The sequence below is a fragment of the Leiobunum rupestre genome, chromosome 1, assembly GCF_980474605.1.
Source record: "Leiobunum rupestre chromosome 1, qqLeiRupe1.1.hap1, whole genome shotgun sequence".
NCBI classification, from domain to species: domain Eukaryota; kingdom Metazoa; phylum Arthropoda; class Arachnida; order Opiliones; family Sclerosomatidae; genus Leiobunum; species Leiobunum rupestre.
In genome coordinates, this window is record NC_143384.1 from 35576718 (window position 1) to 35601072 (window position 24355).

A 24355-nucleotide genomic window follows, 5' to 3' on the forward strand; every position below is an offset into this window, starting at 1 on the left:
CGGTTTTGGTCTACAAAGTGACTTGGCTTTGACGATTTTATAATAAGGAGGAAATAGATGAGATCCATGGGATGTGGCTGTTTGGCGTAGCATTTTATAAGTTGAAACCTATAAATTTCCATCCATAATCTGGGCTAAAGCTTCTTCAGCAGTACAAGTAGTTGGAGTCTGTTTCGAATTTTTAGTAAGCTGCTTGATTCTTTTAGGCCTATTTGGACTTTTTAATAATTCTTTCAAGATGTGAGACTGCTGGTTTTTGCCTTGATATTTTAAAGCAAGTTCCGTGGATTTTAAAATTTCTTCTGTTGAGTTCCCCGCTAACGCTGTCGCTAGATCATTGTGGCCTTTTCGTTCTAGACGACACCGAGTTAGTAGTCGTTCCGGGGCCTCCCAACATTTGAAGATTCTACATTCGAAAAGGATCCAGGTACATCAAGTATTGGTTTACTTCTTGGTGACTTCAGTATCTCTTTGGGAATAGTAAAGTCCGAATCCGGTCATAAAGCGTGAGCCATCTTAAAGTTTTTCATACTTCGGGAAGCGTCTTTCCACCACTTATCGAAACGTGACTTTTCCTTACGCAAAGATATTTTAAGTATTTGAAAGTCATCATTTGAACAATAACCTTTTAAGTTGTCTCCTAGCAAAGAAAGTGTTTTCTGGGCGCACACGTATCTATCTTTTTCGGATATAAATATAGTGACTAAATCTAACTTTTTCATGGAGATACTCGATTCCAACTGCACCTGTGTATTAACATTTTTATATTCAGGCGTACGTTTCCCAGTCTGAGTTGGCATAGTTGACCATCAACTACAATTTTTACGTCTTTAAAAACAATCGTCTTGCCTGCTTTCGGCGGTCTATGAAGACCTAAAGGATTGCATTATATAAAACCAAAAGTAAATATTTAGATAAAGTCTAATACCTTCGCCTCGACCTGCGACGTCGTATTTGAAGGGTAAAAAATTCTTGGATTTGGTGATGCCTTCCCCCTCGCCACTTTTCAGGAACATTAAGTGTATCGATGTACTCCTCCGCAGTAAAAATAGTTCTCTTTAAAATACGCGTATATTAAACTTTCGCTTGCGATAATTTGATAATTTCTTTTTCAAATTGAAGTATATAAAGTAGATACATGATTGAACCTAAAATACGACATTTTAAAAACAATTATACAACTTTTTAAAATAGATACACATGTAACTTAAATCAGTGCTTTTAGTAAGCCTAATATGACGTGATATCATATATATTATAAGAAAACAAATATTTAAACAGATTTAAAACTTAAAAAGGTTAGAGTTTTAAGTGACATTAAAATAGGCGAAACTATAATGAAAAAATGGGACTCACGTAACTAATTGTCGTCATTAACTCGTGGATGCCTTTTTAAAAACAGTGATTATATTAGTTTCATCAGTGCATATTTTTTCTTTCAGAGTGCTAGTGCGAACATGCACGAGCTTCTTTATGAAGTAGAGTAGCTATCTCACGTTGTTTTTCTTTCCATTTCAACAGGTTGGGCAAGACCAAAAGAACTGTATAGTTTAGCCTGTTAGACTTTTTTCATGGTTTTTATTTAGTTGACATTCAATTCTATAGCCAGAAAAGGAACATATTAATTGGTTTCATAAAAAAATGACTAGCCAAGGGTTAATTATTGAAGCATTATTGAAGAATTATGAAGATGATTTTTTTCAAACTGGATGTAACCTATAAAGCTATTTGCGAGCCATTGTTGATGAATGTAAGTCTTGACTTAATTAAAATCTTTAAAAGAGGTTTAAACAAAACCGAGTGCGAAATAAAATATTAGGCTAGCGTTTCTGAAACAGAAGCGCGGACAATTCGAGATGTCGAAAGCGTGGACCGAAACAATGTGTCCCAAAATTCCCGGAATGCACTACTTTTCGGGGGAAAATATGTTGAATAAAGTGCTTTTCTATTGGTGGAAAAAACCACGTGAGCGATAGCTCTTTAAAAAGGATGTCAAGCATGGTGGAAGGTCAAATCTGAAAGCACTATAAGACTTTATCTAAATATTTACTTTTGATAAAACCAGGCAAGGAAAAAGTGCGCACTTAATCGGAAACTTCTGTAATATAGATTTAAAATTAATGTACAACGATAGCTTTTTTTTGACTCCCACACATCGGTGTCTACCCAAGGCCTTAGACTCCAGCACACAATAACTGATTAATCAGGGTGAGATATGTGTAACGGCCACGCCAACGGGGGGATACGTGGGGACACCCGCGGCGGAAGTATCCCGTTTACCTGTTGGGGGATTGGCAGTCTGCCTCCTAGACGCTTGGGATTACAGGAGTCCGCCACGACTCCCGGCTGTACAACGTTAGCTTAAAAAGTTCAAGGTTGTGTCTTACATAGGTTGCTATTCCTAAAAAGGGCCAAAAATACAATTTTTGAGCGAATTTATGTTTCGAAATTGTTTTTTAACATTTAATTTTTCTAGCCCAAAAACCGGCCAAATTTTGGCGAGATTTGAACTATATTAAATAAATTGTTTTTTCAAAGATAAACGTCAATGGTTGCCGAACTAACAGAGATCACTACGATTTTTCACCGTAATTACATTTGACATCTTGTCTACCCATATTGAATAGATCTATGAAATTGACTAGCAACGTTTGGAGTTAAAACCAGTCAAAAATTGCTGATTTTGTGCATTTTGAGATGGTTTTCGTTTCATACCTTTATTTGAGACATCACCGTCCATAAAATATACCAAGTTATATGAATAGCTTAATCTATCAAATTCCAATGTCAAAATTGTCCAAAACCAAACAGGAGGCTAACTTGGTCGATAGGGGTTGCTCGAAAAAAATATTTAGATTTAACAAATCCATGTATTCTACATAAATGAAATATGTAATAATATTTATTATACGCATTCTCTGGAATTTTAGCCAAAATATCGAGCTTTTGGAACATTGTGAGTTAACAGTTTGTCAAATCAATAATAGACAAACAATATATGTCAAAAGACCACACATATTTGTGGAAATAAAATGTTATGCCTGCAATTTTTTTAATTTAACGTTAAAATATAAGGATAGATTTTTTCTCCAACAACGTAACCTTAAATGAGGTAGCCAATTATTTGTATACATGAAGTACATTTTGTTATATCAGTGCAGTTTTAAACTTTGAATATTTGCCACTGATATCAATAAATTAATCGCTAATATCGTAGATGAAATGTGCAAATTTGAATCTTTATAGGGTGTAAATTTTGAGTTGGTAGGTTCAAAATGAAATCGTTTATATGTATAATTATATATCTTTGTAACCAAAGGAATATATTAAGTTGAACATTAAAAGGAACAAAGTATAACCAGCGAGCGCCAAATCCTTGTAAATTAAGTGCAGAAAAACTTCAATGTAAATTTGGTATTGACTTTGGAAGTATTCTGTCAATTTAAATGAAAAACTTATCAATATCAATTTTTCAATTAACTGTACTTAAAATATCGGCAAAATATGTTTAATTTAAAGTATGTGCATTTTGGCAATATATTTCTAATAACATTGTTCAAAAACTAACAGGTTAACTCTACAGGGATCGCTTGAAATGATTGTTAATCTTTAAATATTTCTGCAGGGAATTAACCTTAGTGGGGGGCAAAAGCAACGAGTGAGCTTAGCCAGAGCCGTTTACTTGGATCGAGACATCTACTTGTTGGACGATCCTTTGGGTGCGGTAGACACTCACACCGCGGACCATTTATTCGGGAGGGTGATTGGACCTAATGGACTACTTCAAAATAAAGTAAGTAAAAAATTTGTCAGTTATTATGCTACGTTAAGACTCATATTGAAGACACCGTTTATGCATTCAATTAGTTTTAATCCCGCATACACCTGAGGGAAACAACTCTTTAACTAAGTCTGAAATTCCGCAAGGATTAAACTTTGTAAGCTCTAAAAATCTATTTTGTCAAGTGAAAAGCAACTCTACAATTAATATTTTCATCAAATTCGCAATAGCCCAGAAAATGACCTTAAGCTTAAATTAATGCCTGTAGTCGAATACCTCATAAGAGAGTGTTAATTTTAAAGTACCCACTTCCGAAACTCAGCATGAGTTAGAATTAAACTTTAGATGATTAGCACCTAAGTAAAACGACAATTTTTCGGGTAAAATTTCATTATGATAACAAGATTGTTTAAACTTCCATAATAAACTTAATTTTTAAACTTTTTTTAGACAAGAATAGTGGTAACCCACAATTTGTCACTTCTTCCGCATTTCGATGTTGTGTACGTAATGGAAAATGGTAAAATTGTAGGCAAAGGGACATACGAAGAAATGCTAGAGAAAGAGGGTCCATTCAAAGATCTCTTAAACGAGTTAAACAAAGAAGCAACTAAAAATACAGGGATGGTTCAGAAAGAAAAATCGAAGGCAGACCTAACGAAATATACTTCAAAAAGGTAATTCCAATGTTCTGTTCTGTTGTTAAAAGACTACGGCGATCTTCAACGTTTTCCAGCAACTTCCTTAAGAGTAGGCATACTGCTACACTTTTCAATGAATTATTTGCTTCTATGCTGTTAGAAACACCGAACAAAGCAAAGATGATCCAGAAACCAACCGACCATATATCAATGGGTTTAAAATTATATGCTATAGCAAAGAAAAACTCCATTTAAGTTTTTAACCTTGTTAAAGCGTCTAACCCTCGTTTAAGCGCTTGGATCATAATACAAAATTTAAGATAACTAGACGAAGTATTTAAACTTCTTCTAATTTTATTGGTAACTGATCAGTCCCATTAAAAAGTTAAATATTTTAATAATCTATAAATTAAACACGAATGAAATGTTAATGTTTAATTATGTTGACACTAAATTTAACTTGGATAAAGTATTCGGTTAGACCCTGAATCTAATTCTAGAATTCTAGTCATTTATTAACCCATATACTTCTTATTAAAAGTGAAAACATTTTAAAACATATACTGTTCATAAAGTAAAGGTTTAACATATAAACGATTTAAAATTCAGAGGTGGTACCTGATGATCGATTGGCATGGCTTTTAAAGGTTCAATGGGATTAAAGTCAGGTGATACCAGTGCTAGAACAGGGTAGCATCAAGACATTTTTTTGTAAACAGAAAATTTACCTAATACGGTACCTCTAATTCGGTCTCCTGTATATTGAAAAGCTAGAACAATGCTTTTTTTCTGAAATGATAACAAGTTGGCAAGCCAAAATAAACCTCTCATCGGAAGAATAGTCCCTAAAGTGGTATTCATTTCTCGAGATGACCCTGAAAGAGATTTCCGCAATTCAGAGTTATTTACTAAAAACGTAATCCCGGTTCAATCCCGCCCGGTATAAAATTTTAATTATAATTAAAATAATTGAGACGAAACAACCGAGTTTAATTTATTCAGAATAATATAAATTCAGTAGTTACAACAGTGAGTTAATTGAATTAACCCCATTATCAGTATAAGTTCATCAGTTAAATATAATACGAAGCCAATTTTAATGAAAGAAATATCTACAGAGAGTATTTGTATTTTCTCGCTTACAAAATACTTGCCGCATTTTTCACGCTCATTTTATTTCAACACTCGCCCTTTATGAAGATACCGTAGAATATCTGTATTGGACATCTGGTAGTGGACGACTAGTAGAGTTAATGTTGACGTTGTGACACATGCCGATGAAAAAGACCAATGTCGTCCAATTTCCAATACCATATAATGACTCGTACACCCAGGAAATCAATGACTGCATTAGGAATCGTAGGAATCCAAATATCAACACCAATAGAAAATGTGTTAACAAGAAGCGAAAACCTTACCATTAACAATGCACAAAAAGCCACTTGACCAAACGACCGCTCGTATATCAATAAACGTCAAACCAACGCTACGGCATTAATACAACTATATCTAAGTCGATAAGAAAACCCGTAAATAAATTACAAAAAACTAACTAAGTGGACCACCCACGGGTTCTACCCTTTAACCATCTTATCTCTGCTGACTGCGCTAAAACAAGATTTGACCTATAAAATTTCATACGTAAACAGGTTCACCAAAATAAAAAAACTAGCCTTATCATAATGGTTCTTTTACTTCAATATTTTGCCTGTGATGTCTTTTGTTTTCAGGGAAGTCAATGGCTCGGCGGTAGAACATCCGCTTAGTAACCCTACGACCCAAGTTCGATTCCTGAACAGGATCGTATTTTACGTTAAAATTATCAATTAATTATTATTATAAATTTAATTCATAAATATTTAAAATGTTATATAATAAATTGACGTCAGTAGCTCAATTAGTAGAGCGCCCGTCTGTCATTGCAGGCGACCCGGGTTCGAATCCTGCCCGGAGCAAATTTATTACGAGACGTATGCCGTGAACATTCGGTGGTAACCCGGCCATCTGAATGCCAAGACGTTTAACGTAACCCTTAGCGCTCGGTCCGTCACAAACACGTCACGCACAATTATAATACGAAGGAGATATTATACAACACCCAATGACGAAAAGAGGGGTTTTTGGAAAAACCTTTTCCCTAATTTCAAGCAACCGCGAACGCAGTGCTTTTGAGAATCTGCGTACGCAGCGATTACGCTTTGTTCCGAAAATGCGAACGCGTTCGCAGCCCGGACACACACACACTCACGTGCACCCACACACCCTCACCGACAGACACGGTGATTGTAATACCCCTCCTAGGGGGCTATATCCCCTAGGGAAGGTAACAATTACAAAAACTGATAATAGAAATTTTGTTATCGATTAAGCACATTTTTTAATTTAAAAAAAACTAAGAAAATGGTCGTTGACCTCGTCCCCTGCAGCAAATTAGAGCCAAGGGTGAATTATTCGTTCGACCGATCTTAAATGTACAATGCACCTTTGACCTGACTCTACATGTTGTTGGGCCGACTTTTAAGTCTCCACTTAATTGCCATTGTGAATTTCTGATAGCTTAACTTTTAAGTCGCCAGCATATGACAGTCTTTTAACTGATACCACATATAAATCTTCAACACGAACTAAATAGGCCGTTACTATTTGCCCCTGATTTTCGGTGCAAACTAGTCTCGATCGCGCGGCGCTTGTTAAATGCCACCGAAATTCCTGAGCCCCGACTTTCGGTGGCCAATAACATTGGCCGCACTGTGGCGCTATTCACCAACGATTTTCGGTGGTAAATAGATACAGGCTATTTACCACCGAAAATCTGGGGTAAATAGACATGGTGAACTAAATAGCCCTCAGAATTGTCATTTACTGTCGCTTCTTAACCAATGTAACTGCAAAACAAACTTAGGACTGAATATGTGAACTTTTTCATAACAGGATAATTTAAATAAGAAATTATTTACAAAAAATCAATATTTTCTTATATCAAATTTTTTGCCTTTAAAGGGCAAATGTAAGGTCAGGCGGCTGCTGTTTGGAATCAACGCAAAATACATAATATTCAAACCTAAAAAACCACCGACAAACGATTGCGAATATTTTTTCTGTTAATTTTTATTTTGTAAAGATAACGAAGACAAAGGCTGCCATTTCAACAATGACGCTGATTCAGGTGTTTCAACTCGAAAACTTTTATCCCTGATATTTCTCAACTATATAAATTTTACTACAATAATGGTATTAACAATAACTGGTCCAAAATATTTCCTTCACATACTCTTTGCCGAAGTTTACGTATCATTGGGCAACAGATCAGTTACTACAGGTCCTCAATAGAGCTCGGGGAAACGGATAAATTAACCGCCAAAATTTCGATTTATCATGAAAAATTCGATTACCTGTTTATTTGTTTATATTATTCACGACTATTTTACGATTTAATATGCAACAAATAAGTTATATTCGGATAATTTTCGGAAATGGATATAAAAGGAATGAACGCAAAATTTCTTATCCGAACGCCGATCCCTAGTTCTCAACAGCACCCTTACAATAACATGATTCAAACGCTCTTGACATATGGTGGACCAGCCAAGGAAAGATTCTTAACTACGTCTATAAAGGCAATGCTGGGAAATTTGACAAAAAGTTCGATTGACGCCAGAGTTTATGATATTCTACGCTTAATCTTAGGAGCTTGCCACAATTAAATATCCCATCACCCGTAAACGGAATGTAATTTTTCAAATTCACAAGGGAACAAAATATGTGTCAAAGACCACTTATATTAAACATTAAAAATTAAGAGACACGATACTGCATGACTCAATTTTTTTCCCTTTTATTAAATAATTTTTTTAAATATTTTGTCAAATAAATAATAAAATAAAATAAAAAAATTTAGTCTTGAAGTATCGTGACTTTTAAAACTGGAAATGTCAACTACCGAGTAATGCGGTTATCATTTTTGTTGGAGACTTCAAAATGTCTCCTCGTAACTTTAAAAATATTTTGCCAAGTCAAATTGCCCTATATCTAGACGGTAGTAGCGTTCCAGCAAAACCGTTCAACAATTATTTCAAATAGAAGCTATTTATGCGATCCTACGCTAACCCCTTTCGTCAAACCGGTCAATGGAATATCGCCGAAGGATATTATATTGACCGTGAAGAATTCGCCAATAGAAATGTCCTATTCGTATTCGATTTAACCCCCGACCTTAACGGAAGTTCGACTGATGTTTCAAACCTGAAAAGAACGGGAGTGTTCGTTTTGAATTAATATTCGGATAATCATTGCTGTCTACAATTAGCGTAATTTACTTTTCCGAATACCAATCTTTGATTGACTTCGAGAAAATGAGAGCAGTTTTATTCGATAAGTGCTCTTTATAGGCTAACATCAGCTTGTAAAAATACCAAATAACGACCCGTACACCAAATATCTGTTCAGAGGAGTTTTGTCTGCGGATAAACTTTCCAAGAATGTTAAAACGGATCCATCAGTTTACATCGTGAACACTGATACGTCGAAAGGAGAAGGAGTACATTGGTGTATGATAAATCTCTCAAGGTTTCTCAATTGTACATTCTTCGACAGTTTTCGGAACCACCCTGATTTCTTTAAATTTAACTATTTTATCGAGCGGAACAGCTTAACTGTGAGGTATAATGCTGTTCAATTGCAAGGATATTCAAGTAAGACTTGCGGTGGCTTTTGCGTATATTTTGCGTTTAAATTGTGTCGAAGGATAAAATGGTTTATTATACCGAAAAGATTTTCTGAAAACCCAAATGTAAATGATTGTATGAGTTCCGAATTGATGTATAAAAAATACTCAATAAATTTGTCATAATTTTTTTTATTTTGCTTTATTACGATAATGCTCAAGGGTGAGCGTCAAAAATATAACGTTTGTCCTCACAAGGTTTAAGGCACAATTTGTTCTGACGCACATTTGTCACTAGAAGTTTATTACTGACAATCCTTTTCATGTACTCGACTGTTAGTTTAATAGAGACAGTCGCTGTACTCTGCGTGCTGGACCCGCTTCCGCACGTCTTTCTATCACCTTCAAATGAACAAAGAATTTGAATATTCTAAACATTGCTTTTTATTCATTCTCCAATTGTGCATTTACAAGATGGATATTGTTATATAACCGCTCGGCATATAGCGGACGAATATTTTTAATTGAAATAGTTCGTTTTATGCGGGAACGAAAACAAGGGTCCGTCTTCATCTAGTTCAGCCGTTTAGGGGCATCCCACGCCATTTAAGTCAATAACTTCGCGTTTTAAAAGTTCCAATAAAAATATACTTTTCTCCTTCCTTTACAAAAAACTTTTAAGTAGCCTCGGGTAGCCTTTTTCACACATGCTTACAGTTTGTTGTCGAACGTAAATCCCTGACGCAGTGTTTTTGCACCACAGCACTAACATTCACGACCGTAATTTGCGTATTACAATGTTGTTTATTTCTCATTTCGTAATTAACACGATCTTCGTGTACAATATATTGTCAATCAGGATTTAAACTCTTCATTTCGGCTGGTGAGGAAAAAACTGACCTTCTATTTTTATGGAGAAAGGCTGCTGCCTTCGATAAGCCTTTAATTGAGCGGATAACCGTTTTTAACTTTTCACCACTAACTTTACACGTGCACCACTAGTGATGGTTTAGCTTTGCTAGTTCACCACTTAACGAAAAGCGGGGACTGTCAATCGGGATTATTCTACCGGTGGGAAAACATTAATACATAGAAAGGCAGCTGCCTTCTACAAGCCTATAAATTTACCACCAATGGCTATCTAGCTTTGTATGTTCACCAGCCAGAATGACCCGGTGGTGTAGCCTTGGTCATTTACTACTGGGTGGTGGCCTTCCACCGCGCTGGTTGAGACTGGCCACTCGTTCTTCACCCGGTGGTGTAGCCTTGGTAGTTTCCCAATGGGTATAGAACTCCACAGCGCTGGCTGGGACCGGCACGAAGACCACACTGACAAGTTTTGTTTTTACGTATTACATGTGTTAAGAAAAGTTTTCATTTTAGATTCATAATTTTTGTTGTCTCACAATCTTAATTTTGCAATTAATCTTGGAGATAATTGCATAGTTTTTCTAACAGCGTAATTTCGATGATTTTGTGCATATGGACTGGCTTATTAGTCGCCATTTTAACGAAGAAACAATAAAACTGGTAGGGCCAGGAGACATGACTAGGAGTTCACAGACGGGCGCTTTTTCCAAAGCGCGCGGGCAACGAATGACGCGTCTTTCCCTTCTCAAACTTTTACCCCCCAAACCGTGGTATCTCCAGTCTCGGAGACGGACCCGAGATGAAACATTTTAGTGACGCTCTCTAGCGAGGATTGTGGGAACTACCGCTGAAGAAAAAACCAGTTCTGACTGGGTTGTAGAGCCGCCTCAGCGTGAGCCTGCGAGAAGGGTTTTTTTTTCTCCCAGAGGGCGCAAAGTTGATAGTACAGTATCTCACGCGACGGCCGAGAAAAAATAGTACGCTAGAGAGAAAATTCGAGGGGTGGGTAGAAAGCGGGAATTATTCTGAAAAACGGGATTTGTGTTCACGACGCCGGGGCCCTTTCACCGCGGCAACCGCTGTCAACTCCTAGTCATGTCTCCTGGTAGGGTGACAAAGAGGATTTATCAAGGTTATTCATCCGATTGCTTTATATTTATTTTATACTAACCTGATTTTAAAAAATAAAAATTCTTGACAAATTCAGGGAAAAATCTTTTGGAACAAATGGTGAGGAAATCGTTGGAAAAAAGATAATTTCAGACGAAAAAAATATTCAAAGTAGCGTAAGTATTTAGTTAACATTATTTACCGACCATTTATTTCTTATACAATTTTGTTCACCGTCACTTCGGAAGTTCTCTGCCACATTTAAATTATCTTGAAACAAATTTGATCAGAATGCTTGTCTAATGAAGACTATCAATTTGGTTAGTTGGTAGACATTTTTGCTGAAAGCCAATCGTTAAGGCTTTTTTGAAACAATAAAATTTATAGCCTTCTTATTGTGCACATCAATTCGTCAATCTTTCAAATCTGAATAAGATAAAAGAACTGGCCCTCCAGATTCTAAAACAATTTTCTAACTCACGGTTTTGAAACAAAGCCAGTATCCACTTCCGGCATGATTCCTCGGAATTCCAGTCGGAAGTGGGTAAATGCTGTTGAATTCGAACAAGGCAGTTATTTCGAATTTACGGTAGGATGTCTATATATCCAGGGCCGTGCAGAGGGGGGGCAGGGGGGCAATATCCCCAGGGCCTGGGCGAAAAGAGCCCACGAGGAGGGCCCGTAGCTGTAGGGCCCATCGAAGAAGCTCAAGGGGGGGGGGGTGCAAATCAAGGTAACTTGGGAAAAGTTTTCAGCGCTCAAGGGGGGGGGGTGCAAATCGAAGGGGCTCGCGAGTAAGTTTGCCCCGGGCCCCAGGATACCTTTGCACGGCCCTGTATATCCTTTGATTTATAACACAACTTCGAAGCTTAGGAGTAGAATCTTATAATTGATGGAATTTTGTAAATACAGAAGGGAATATAATTTTATATTAGGCTGGATGAGTTTTTATTTACTATATCTCCTTTACTGATAACTCGGTAAAAATACTAGTATTCTGCTTCTATTGTCGAAGTTTCTATTTGCTCGTCGGCAAGTTTTAAACGAATATTTTCAGAATCCTCTTGGCAAACACGCTAAATTAGAAATTAACTGCTACACTTCTAGTTGGAAATAATATTTTTATGCTCTAAGTAGCAGCAAAGATGTGGACTTTTTTATTGCTATTAGCGAACGTGATAAGTGAGCTAAAGGAATACCTATAAACGTTTTTTGGCTTATGCATAAACTAAAAACACAGGATCAACAATGGACTTTAAATCAAAAGTATGTTTTGAATTATCAAGTACGGATATTAAATACATTCTGAAGGATGAGGTTCGTCGTTGTGCAAGAATAGATATTATTGATTTTGGTTTTATGAATAACGAGTTGAATCTATAGCGTATGTACATATTCAAAGGCATAGCGAGGGTAGGGCAGGCGGAGCATCTGCACCGGGCGCCGACGGTCAGAGGGGCGCCAATGAGGCACCCAAAGTATTAAAACGGATATTGTAGTATATATTACACTCATTATTGCTGAAAATTAAAAAGTTGAATTGGGAGTGTGGGATTTTCTGCCATTCGGTAGTCAGTTTTACGGGCGTTTGAAGAAACATAAAAATTTCGATTTTTTAGATATTAAACTACAATAATTGTTCCGGGTTTTCTAGGAAGCTTATTTTTGATTAACCAAATCAATTTAAAAGTTCTCGAACATGATTGAAGGCTTAAATTAGCGATATTTGTCAATTTTACGGGCAGTTTTGTTAGAGAATGTTAAAACTGATTTTATTTTGTTAAATATAATAACAATTATCTGTTTGTCATACTTCGTAATTTAAGTCTGACCGGGCGAAGTTGGGGGCAAGCCTGATAATGGGTATATAATGGGTAGCCGGAGGGGGCGGGGGCGCAAATTTGGGAGTTTTGTCCTTGGGCGCCAAATATACTCGCTGCGGAACTGCAAGTATTTTATAACGAAAACTATTGATGTTGGACGAAAAAAGCTGGTGGCTTTGGAAACCAACCTAAAGTAGTGAAATTGCGGAAAAACTCACTTTGTGTTCTGGTGGTCTCAACAGTCACAAATAATAATTGGATCTTTCAAAATTTCATTCATTTGATTTTGAATCTCTTACAGTTTAAAGTTAATTCGTAAGATATTTCATCATTTCCTGTACTCGCATTTTGTATAATTATTTACGTTCAACAACCATTTAAATATTTTTTTTTCAGAAAATGTAAAATATCCATAAATAGAATTTTGCTGAAGATTTTGCATGTACATAAAAAAAGAAACAAGTTACACCACCGTTGCAAAGTTAAATCGTTATTTACAAAGCTTTGAAAGTCTCAACTCAAACTCGTGATCTGTGAAAACTTAAGTAGCCTTGTTAATAAAGGTTTCAACTGTGCAACCGTGCTTTTTCTTTTCATCTTACAGATATCAAATGTGTCCTATGTTTAATACACAAAAATATTGACTTTATATCAACGTTTTCCGGTATAAACTATTTTTATTTTTATTTTTCAGGGACTTGTTTCAGTGGCATGGCAATATATCAACCTAATTGGTTTAATGAGCTGTTTGGCCATTTTCTTGGGCTTTTCTGGCGCTTATGCTTTATCTGTGTTTTCAAATTACTGGTTGGTGCTTTGGACTACAGATATTCAGTCTTCATATGCGGATCAGAGCAATAACACTATGTCCAAAATTAAGAGACTCTCAATATTTGGGGCAATTAATCTGGGGCATATTAGTATGACCTTAGTATCAGGAATATTTTTATTGATTTTTATGTTAAACGCCGCGGTTGAAATGAATCGGAAACTACTAGAGTCAGTTCTTCGATCACCGTTAGCCTTCTTCGATACCACTCCAGTTGGACGTATCCTCAATCGCTTTACATCTGACACCCACGAAGCCGATCAAGGAATGAACTATAATTTGCTGTTGAGTATCACATTTGCATTTCAGACAGTATCTGTATTAATATCTGTAACGGCTGAAATTCCATTCTTTGCGTTGGCGATTCTACTTTGCCTGGTGCCTTTCATGTTTATTAAAGTAAGAACAGATTTAAATCTAATAAATACAAAAATTTTACCCATAGCCTTCACCCTCTTAAGTTTAGTGTTTGGCAATGTAGATAACAAAAAAGTAGTTTTTAGGTAAAATAGTAAATTTTTTAAACCATATCTTTAGTTATAATTAGGTTGCGTTTACAAAAATAAAGGATTAATTTTAATAATAGTTGATGTCGGATGTAATAGGATGTCTACCTAATTTTGCTCATAGGAAATCGACCAACGTTGTTGCTCGATAGTGGCGGATTTCTACCAAACTTTTTTTCGTGGTTAATCTACCTAAATTATAAAGATTACTGGAGTTTGGCGGCGTAATTTCAAAAATTTGAAAAGTTATGAATTTTTGAAATTTACCGCTTTTAGGCTTAATTTTGCGGACTTATTTTAATTTTGTTTTAATATCGCAACCGGAAATGACTATTTACTTATGAAAAATAGCAATCCTAGCTAGAAACGTTTGCTGGTTCCGAATTTGGTATCTATATTTCTGTATCTGCTCAAGTTTTCAATGTAGACGCTCGATTGGGGGGTTGCACTCAACGTTATATTTACCAGGAGGTCCACCTTGAAATTTAATGAAACTTAAACCTTAACATATCCTTATAGATAGAACAATTTGCATTAAATTTGGTTTTGGAGAAACATTTATTTCTTTCAAAACTATTTTTTTTTGAAATTTTCGATTTTTCAACATTTGCATTGAACTCTTTTCCAGTAGCTCCTTAGGGGGTAGACGTTATCGTTCTATTTAAAAAAAGCGTAAACTCGGAATTTAATCATATTTTAAGCTATGCATCGACTGAGAGATAGAAAAGCCTCCCTTAAATTTCATGTTAGAGAAATTATTATTTCTATCGTAACGGAATTTTTAAAATTTTCCATTTTTTTCACTTTTTCATAAGACTTAATATTAAGAGTTCATTATTGAAATGGAAATAAAAATTTAATTTACAAAAAGGGTTGGTTACAAACTATTTTTAGTTTGAATTGTAAAAAATTTGGCAAAAAATAATATTAAAAACGTTAATGTATTTTATGTAATACGTTTAATCCTAATTTAGGAACAGTGCTTTGACTTTTTTATACATTCGTCAGAAAAGTAATAATGCCTCCCCTATGTGTTGTTGGACGTGTACCCTCGCAGAGTTTTTCACTTTCCGGAATCCAATGTTCATCTTTTCTATTTGGCCAGTTATAAGAACTTGAAATTCCGTGGGGATGAACGACACTGATAAGCCATTCCCTACATTCTTCATCTCATTCCACAATAACACCAAAATATAGTTTATTGTCCAAAGTGGCGGCGACATACTGCCCAGGCGTAAAATTGTGCCAGTCTACAGAAAATTGTCGATAACCAGATTCTCACACCTTTGGATTTGTTTAACTGTCATCACTCTATTATTCCAATTTGCAAAACCAAATTAAAAATATCTCGATCTCAGGTGACGAATCTTTTTTTTATAGTTAAGGTCTCTGATGATAACCTAGCATCGGGCATACAATTCTATTTTACGCCTGGGCAGTATGTCGCCGCCACTTTGGACAATACACTATATTTTGGTGTTATTGTGGAATCAGATGAAGAATGTAGGGAATGGCTTATCAGTTTCGTTCATCACCACGGAATTTCAAGTTCAAAGTTTAATCACTGTTCCTAAATTAGGATTAAACGTATTTAATATTATTTTTAATATTATTATTAAAACACAATTAAAATAAATCCGCAAAATTAAGCCTAAAAGCGGTAAATTTCAAAAATTCATAACTTTTAAAATTTTTGAAATTATGCCGCCAAACTCCACTAATCTTTATAATTTAGGTAGATAAACCACGAAAAAGAGTTTGGTAGAAATCCGCCACTATCGAGCAACAACATTGGTCGATTTCGTATGGAATGACCCCAACGTTTCTTGTGTAAAGAATCTACTTTCAATCAACATCATTGTTACTTTTTAGTACTTACAAGGACAGTTTCTTTTCCATTTGGAATTTGATTAGTTTTATTTCACGTTCCCTTTATGACGCATATGCCAATATTTAAAATCTCGTGCTTTTAAATTTATAAAAGTTGTCATGAAATAAAGGTTCGATAAAAGACCTCGGCTAGAAACGTCTCCAATTTCAAAAAAAATTATTTATCAGTTGTATTTCTATTGTGTGCAAAGTTTCGCAGAAATCAAAATAAATTAATTTCTTCTGTTTCACTGGAAAAAGAAAGTTCAATGAGTTAATCTATCTTACTCTTCATTTTTCCAAATAAGTTAAATTTACTCCACTCATTCGCTTTACCTCAGTTTTTTAAATTTAATCAGTTAATTAAATGCAGTGTATTATACGTTCAGGTCTACCCAATCCTTTAGTGGAATTCAAATCGGCGAGATATATGTGCACAATAAACTTGATTTTCTAAACCAGCTTGACGGACCTCCTCTGAAAAGATTTAAAGCGAGAAACGAGTCTATTTCGGTTTTGAACCACCTCCAAAGGTCATTCAACCTTTAGCTTCGAAACCAAAGAATCAATTTGATCAGTATAGCGTATAGCCAGAAATTCATCAAGGAACTGCAGACTACGTAAAATTTCAGAATAGTTCGAGGACAAAATAATAATTAAGTCCGAACCAAGGAAAGGTCTGATAAGAACTCGAGCTCACGCAGTCCCTGCTGATAAACGAAACTCAAATTTTTACTTAAGGTGTTTTTATACAATATGGGAGGTCATTTGACAAAGTTTTGTATACGTCACTTAGCTGTATCTCTTGAAGGTAGAGAGCACGCGCTGCAGTCACGAGACCCTTCGGAATCAAAAAACCGCGTGCAAAATTCACATTCAAGTTAAGCACTGATATAAGTGTCGATCGTGCCGCGAATCAGAACATTTTATATTTCTAATTTTTTATTATTGTATTTTATAGAAACACCTATTCCTTATCGTCGATGAACTTAACCCATATAAAATTTTCCGGTTATATGAGAAATATTGTTTTAAAATTTTAAGAGAGTATGGAATAAATTAGGCACTTGCGTTATAGAAAAATGATATCTTTCCGAATATCTGAGATAACAAACTAGTGTGTTCACCACTGATATCAAAATTCTTTGGAAAATTCAATTATATATTTAAAGCCACAGAAAAGTTCAAGTTACTTGATGTTGGTTTTCAGGCGGAAAATGAAATCAACCCCTTCTATGTTAAATTACGTGGAAAGGTAGACAAGTCCATAATATAAAGGGACAAAATGCTAAGCCCTAACAAAATTTAACTAATGATAAAATTTACGAAATACTCGGACCAATAGGTCCTTGAGAATAAAATTTTATTCAAGTTTAAGTAATGGAAATCTGATATAAAAATGGCTAGTTTGGTGCTATTCTAGATGATATTAATAATGTTTATCATAACCTATAAAGAATATAGTCCAACAAAATTATATTTGGGATAAAAGTTCTATTGTATTTACAGTTCAAAAAGCGAAATTATAAAAAAACGTTACACAAGGCTTAGCGGTGTTTCAACCACCAGGCCACTTGGCATAAAGGCATTTAATGTCGCTAGATGACTTGGGCCTTTAATGGTGCCCTGGGTATAAAACCAGCTTATGATTATTTTATTCTTGATACATCGTACAATCATTGATAATATAAATACGGATATTGTTAAGACAAATTATGTGTGTTTCATCTGAAACTTTTCAAAAGCATTCCTATTTTAAAATATATTTTATTGTAAAATTAAACTTCGATGAAACTTCATGCTTTTAGGTGTATTACTCGAAAGCTCATCGACAGTTGAAGAACCTTTACGTCAACTCAAATTCCCCTCTGTTCACTCATTTTGCTGATACTTTGGCCGGTGCCAGCGTCATTAGATCTCTGAAAGCTACAGACATATTCACCGAGAAAGCCTTTTCACTCATTGAGGATAACGAGGCGAAATATTATTCATGGTCAATGAGTGTGAGGTTAGAAACTTTCATTTATTTAAAATATACAAATTGTTATCACGTGTAGTGTACAATTGTTTTATTTATTTTACTTATATGTTTATATATATAAATTCAATTTCACTCTAAACCTTTTTACGTTATTTTTATTATAAATGTTCTTGGTGCGTTAAATAATTTTAATATCCTTTTTATGGCGTTAGAATTTGGACAACAGTTAACAATATTATTAAAATTTATTTCTTGTTTTGCGTAATGCCCAGCGAAGTCACTCATGCTAGTTTAAAGCTTTTGCGTTTCAATTTCTGTAAATACGTTTTTCCTCGCTATAATAATAATGCATCATTATTTTTTTTAATTCCTCAAAGAAATTTCGTATTGAAATGGAAATTACGTTAATGTTTCATGATTGCTAAAATCCGAACGATATTTCCAAGTACATTATTTTGATAAAAAGTAAATTTTTCTAATAAAGCTTAGTTTATCCTTATCTTTAGCCTTTATTTTGCAATATCGCTTTCATAAATAATTCATATTTGACACCAAACGTATTAATAAGGCCGGAATAACTTACACGAGAAGCCACCCCTTTTATATAGGAGAATAGATCGTACTCCATAAATCCTCGTCTACATTTCCACAAATATCACATACACGTTTTAGAGATAATGATTAATCTGTTTCATAGCGACTTCGAAACTAAAATAACTTTATTTCCAGATGGCTGTCCTTCCGGGTAAATTTGTTACTTAGTGTGCTGTTACTCATAGCTTATCTAGGGGCAATACTGTCAAAAGATTTCCTCTCACCTGGAATTGTTGGATACATTCTTAACAACTTGAACACGGTTTGTGTTATTTAATTATTACCTTAAGTAGTAAAACGAGTCCAGTTCATTTTTCTCCTGGTGCTTTAAGAAATTTTTTCAGTAATTAAATGGAAATTATTAAATTCATTTATGAATATGACCACGTTAAAAATGCCTAAGAACATAAAATTTCACTCGATATTACTTCAGTAAAATTATTTTTCATGGAATTACAATTGTGCACCAAAATTTTAGTTCAGATATACGAATAACGTTCAAAACGTGACAAATAAATATAGTAAATTAGGAAATATGAAAAAAATAATTTTAATCCAAGCAATATATTACAAAGTGATATTATTGCAAAATAGGATAGAATGTCTGAACTTAATGTAAATTTTTTCTGTCGAGGCCAAATTTTCCTGACATTTTCTGGAAATTAAACATTTTGTAAATTACCATACCTTTTTGGACCAGCCGTCCCCAAATAATATCTTTCAACAATTGTTTTTATTTAAGTAACAGCTAAGAAATATGGGGGTTGTAAGAACCTATGGCGCTTTTTGGGGTTTCTTAAGCAAATTTGTACTACGGGTTCAGTGGGTACTTGTGGTACTGCGGGAAGGACTGATACTTGATAAAAAGTTATTTATATACCCAAAGCACCACCAGTCATCTAATTTATATAGTTATCTGATTTCAAACAGCTTTGTTTCTATACAGGGTGGTATTTAGCTCGGAAAAGTGGTTTGGTCTAAATTCTATGTTCTATAGAATATAGAAAATTTAAGTGTACGTTATATTTATCGGGGGACACTCGTTAGCGAAATTTCACAGAAATCGTAAAATGTTTTCCCATTTTTTAAAAATTTTATTTTTACCGCTAGGTGTTACATTAAAAATGTCAACTCTAAACTTGTAGAACGTCATCGAAAACTTAGAAATATCGTTGGCACGAAAACAAAAAAGGAATTTTTCACCGAAATAACACCGACTCGAAAAAGTGAAAAGTTAAGCAAGCTAAAATGAATGTAAAGAAGAATTTTATAAAATTATGCAATACTCATGACGATTTGAGAAATTTATTAAACACTTGACAAAGAACCTCGTAAGGTTTGAAACTTTTAGCTTAAATTTTAAATTGTGAAAATTTGTTAGAGATTTTTTTAATTCATCATGAGTATTCCTTAATTTTATTAAATTATTCTATACATGTATCTTCACCATGACAAAAATTAGCTCCACTATAAGTTAATACGAATTTTCTCAATTTCCGTAAGTAAAGTAGGAAAACTTTATAAAAGTCAAAAGTTGGCAAACATTTCTTCAATTCAATAAACCCCACAATAAAAACGAGGAGACCATGATGAAAGAAGGCATTTATTTACATGTTTTAAATTACGTACATGTATTATGGAAAATATAAGAATTTTCATGAAAACGCCAATTGTTATTTATCTAATTACAAACAAAATTTATAACGTGGTTCGAAAACCCGACCATCGACTGCAATGCAGGCTTGGGCGCGAACATTCTTGTTGAAAGCACGTTGAACCATTTCCGGGGTTACTTCCCGGCATGCGTTAAGAATTCGTTGACGTTGTTCTTTGATTGTTTCAACAGAAGTGGCATATACTCTGTCTTAAATGAAGCCCCAAAGAAAAAGGTCCAACGGCGACAGATCTGGTAACCTTGCTGGCCAGTGAACCGGATCGTTTCTCCCTATCCAGCGTTGTGGCAATTCATTGTTTAGGAAAAGTGTCTGTAGTAATGAGGCGGGGCAACGTCTTGTTGAAACCACAATCTGGCTCGTTGACTAACGGCAGTTCGTCAAGTTGATCTTCCAGTTTGTTTCGCAAGAAATCCAAATAATTCTGGCCATTCGGATTTTAAGGGAAAAATACTGGGCTTATTAAATGGTTTCCTACGAGACCAATCCAAACGTTTAAGCGCCCGAATTGAAATTGGTGACGGTGATCAAAACCCCAGTGCGGGTTTTCGTCTTGCCAAAAGTAATTGTAAGGCCCGTCTCTAGAAAGGAAGATTCATCCGAGAATAACACGTTGCGGATAAATTGAGGGTCCTCAGCCACCGAATTCAGCAGCCAGTTGCCCAAATCCAGCCGTCTTTCAGCGTCACCATCTACTAAAACTTGGTGAAGTGTTGCTCTATAAGGATGGTACAGCTCGCCTCACTGTATTTATAGACGGTCTTCTATCCGGGTGTCGTTGTTTGAAGATCTCGCTCACTCGTCTAAGATTTCTTCCACCTTCTTTGTAGTAAATGGCAATAAGTTTCGTATGATCTGCTCTGGAATAAAATTGCAAAATTATTTTAATGATAAATTACCACAATGATGTGAAACACAGTGTACATTGCTTTTTTATACTAAATTAGTTTTAGTTTTTGTACGGACCTTTAAACCTAAGTTATATTAAACTACCAGCTGGGTAGCCCGTCCTTCGGCCTGGCCCCAGCTAGAACTAAAATCTCGTGAAGACTGAGTCATAAACAAAACCTTATCTCCCCCCCTCAGCCCAGCCGCTAAATTGACTGAGGCAGAAAATGTTGGTTGTATAGGTGTATGTAGGTTGCAGGATTCACGGCACCTTTCCAGGGGAAAAATACATAGATTTTGACTCGCTTTTTAACATTAATTAATTAATTAACTTAACCCATATTGGAAATCGATGAAAATAGCGCGATTCGCTGCCTTTGCGCCATAAGAATAGCTGTGAGAAATTTGGAGGTCCTAGGTTGAACGGCTCGGACGTCTATAAAGAAACAGACGCAAGACAGACAGAAGACACTTAGGAATATAGTATAGATATAGATAGAGATAGATAGATTGACATCTCCAGACGGTTTTGCATCTATACTAATTCTTATGCGGAACAATTTTAACCTTGAAAGGAAAGAAGAGAAAGACATTTTGAAAAGGTGAACCTCACCGTTGAAAACTTTCAAATTGCTCCAACAAAATGTATTCTTTGGAGAATAGCTTTCGCGCCAATGACGTGGGGTTAGCTTAGCAATGCTATATAGCATAAGACCTCGTTCATTTACGGGTGGTCGTCGACATGTCGTAGATTATCAGTGCAATGAAACTCGTGGCTAGTGCGCGAGCAGTTTGCGCAGTATTTTCATTCCTGACATAATTTAATATCACGATTATTTTTAAATATTACGATTATTTTCAAATATCATGATTATTTTTAAATATCACGAATATTTTTAAGTATTACGATAATTTTTAAATATCACGAATATTTTTAAGTATTACGATAATTTTTAAATATCACGAATATTTTTAAGTATTACGATAATTTTTAAATATCACGAATATTTTTAAGTATTACGATAATTTTTAAATATCACGATTATTTTTAAGTATTACGATAATTTTTAAATATCACGAATATTTTTAAGTATTACGATAATTTTTAAATATCACGAATATTTTTAAGTATTACGATAATTTTTAAATATCACGAATATTTTTAAGTATTACGATAATTTTTAAATATCACGAATATTTTTAAGTATTACGATAATTTTTAAATATCACGAATATTTTTAAGTATTACGATAATTTTTAAATATCACGATTATTTTTAAATCTCACAATTATTTTCAAATATCACGATTTTAATGAAATATCACGATTGAAAATAAATAATAAATTATTTTAAATATCACTTTTTATTTAAATATAACCATTATAATTAAATATAATGATTATAATGAATATAATGATTATAATGAATATAATGATTATAATGAATATAATGATGATAATGAAATATAATGATTATAATGAAATATAATGATGATAATGAAATATAATGATTATAATGAAATATAATGATTATAATGAAATATAATGATTATAATGACAATAATCTGTTTTTTTTTCTATGCCATTGATCGTTTTTCGCGAGTTTTACATCGATCATCCTGTAATTTCAGTTTCCAATGGCGATTAATGTAAAGCTCCCAATGTTATTTTTTGAAATCGTTCATCGTTCAATTTTCCAACTTTTGCAGGTTGCCCCTTTTGTTTGGCTCATATTATATAATGGAACACTTGTTGAGGCTTCTTTTGTGAGTCTGGAGAGGATATTTGAATACTTCAATCTTAATCCTGAAGTGAGCAAAGTTTATATCGACACATTTTTCATTTTTTGTGAAAATATAATTCAAGTTTATTAAATTAGTTTATGCTCGTTTACTTATTGGAATGTTATTTGAATCACTATGTGAGTGAATTATTTAAAGTTAATTGGATGCTTTGGTATTATTGTACGGTAAGATGTTACTCGGGCCCGCAACGGAATTAGATGTAATGGTGCTAGATAATTAATAGAACGGGTAACAATACCAAATGAAAACAAGGGTCTCTATCGATGGTAAATTCATTCTAGGGTTGGCAACGAAGGTAAAAGTGAAACTAAATTAGCCAACTGATTAAGAATAGCGATTGCGGTCTCTTGATCATTTATTTTCGTTTCATAAAATTAATACAGACTAGATAAGTTTTACTCGCTAAATATTACTCTATATTATTTCGATTTGTAAAAAGGTGGTCATCGTCTTCAAGAAATTAATCATATTTAATTCACATAAATGGAAATGCTCCCTTATTAATCCGCATAATTGGACTCTTAAATTAAAAAAGTACACAATTTTTTTATCTTTGGATAAGGTACCCAAACTCTTGAAATGTGGGCAAAATACTTAAGCAAGGAGCACTCCATTTCTTTTTGTATTCAATGCGAAAACAGTTAAGGGTATTCTATTTAAAATTTATTTATATTTATTTTATGTTTAGCTCTATTAAGAACAATTGAAAAGCCTGGGAAAAAAATCGTACTAGAAACTGAAACTAATTGTACATTTTAATGGTTCATCACTAATGTTGAAAATGCGCGTGATTTGAAAGGAAAAATTTTTATGTTAGAAAAGAAGAAGTTAAGTACAAAAAAAAATAAGTCATGTGCAAAGCCAAAGCGTCACAAAGTGTATTATTGCCTGTATCATTTCATCAACATTTTTCTCACAAACAGGCAGATTGGAACAAACCAGAAGCGCATCTACCGAAGCAATGGCCTGAGAAAGGTCAAATAATATTTCGGAATTATTCAACTCGCTACCGTGAAGGATTGGACCTAGTTTTAAAAAACATATCTTTCGTTGTAAATCCAATGGAAAAAGTAAGAAATTTGGTAGTTATATAAATATTATTTAAATTTAATATTCATGGTCTAATACAGAAGAACTGAAAGCCGGAAATGTTGGAATTAATTTTTATTAAAACTAAAACTTTACATTATCCGTCAAAATTCCAAAAATAACGGTCTTCGGTCCTTTTTTAAGAAGTTGCTTTTTTTAACCTAACAAAACTTCAAATATAAAATAAAAGTTAACCCAAAATAATATTGAAATATAAGTGGTTGATTTTGCTG

General features: G+C 34.2%; 1 protein-coding gene across 3 annotated transcripts in view; it reads left to right on the top strand.

Annotated features, from left to right (window-relative positions):
• Window positions 1-24355, top strand: part of LOC149962217 (ATP-binding cassette sub-family C member 3-like) — a 49319-nt gene that overhangs the window by 11954 nt on the left and 13010 nt on the right. For all 3 annotated transcript variants that reach the window (XM_090179085.1, XM_090179091.1, XM_090179086.1), the window contains 8 exons: window positions 3626-3793; window positions 4232-4458; window positions 11163-11241; window positions 13583-14116; window positions 17901-18100; window positions 18803-18929; window positions 22938-23039; window positions 23957-24103. In XM_090179085.1, coding sequence (XP_090035211.1) covers window positions 3626-3793; window positions 4232-4458; window positions 11163-11241; window positions 13583-14116; window positions 17901-18100; window positions 18803-18929; window positions 22938-23039; window positions 23957-24103 — 1584 coding nt within the window. The remainder of the gene's footprint in view (window positions 1-3625; window positions 3794-4231; window positions 4459-11162; window positions 11242-13582; window positions 14117-17900; window positions 18101-18802; window positions 18930-22937; window positions 23040-23956; window positions 24104-24355) is intronic.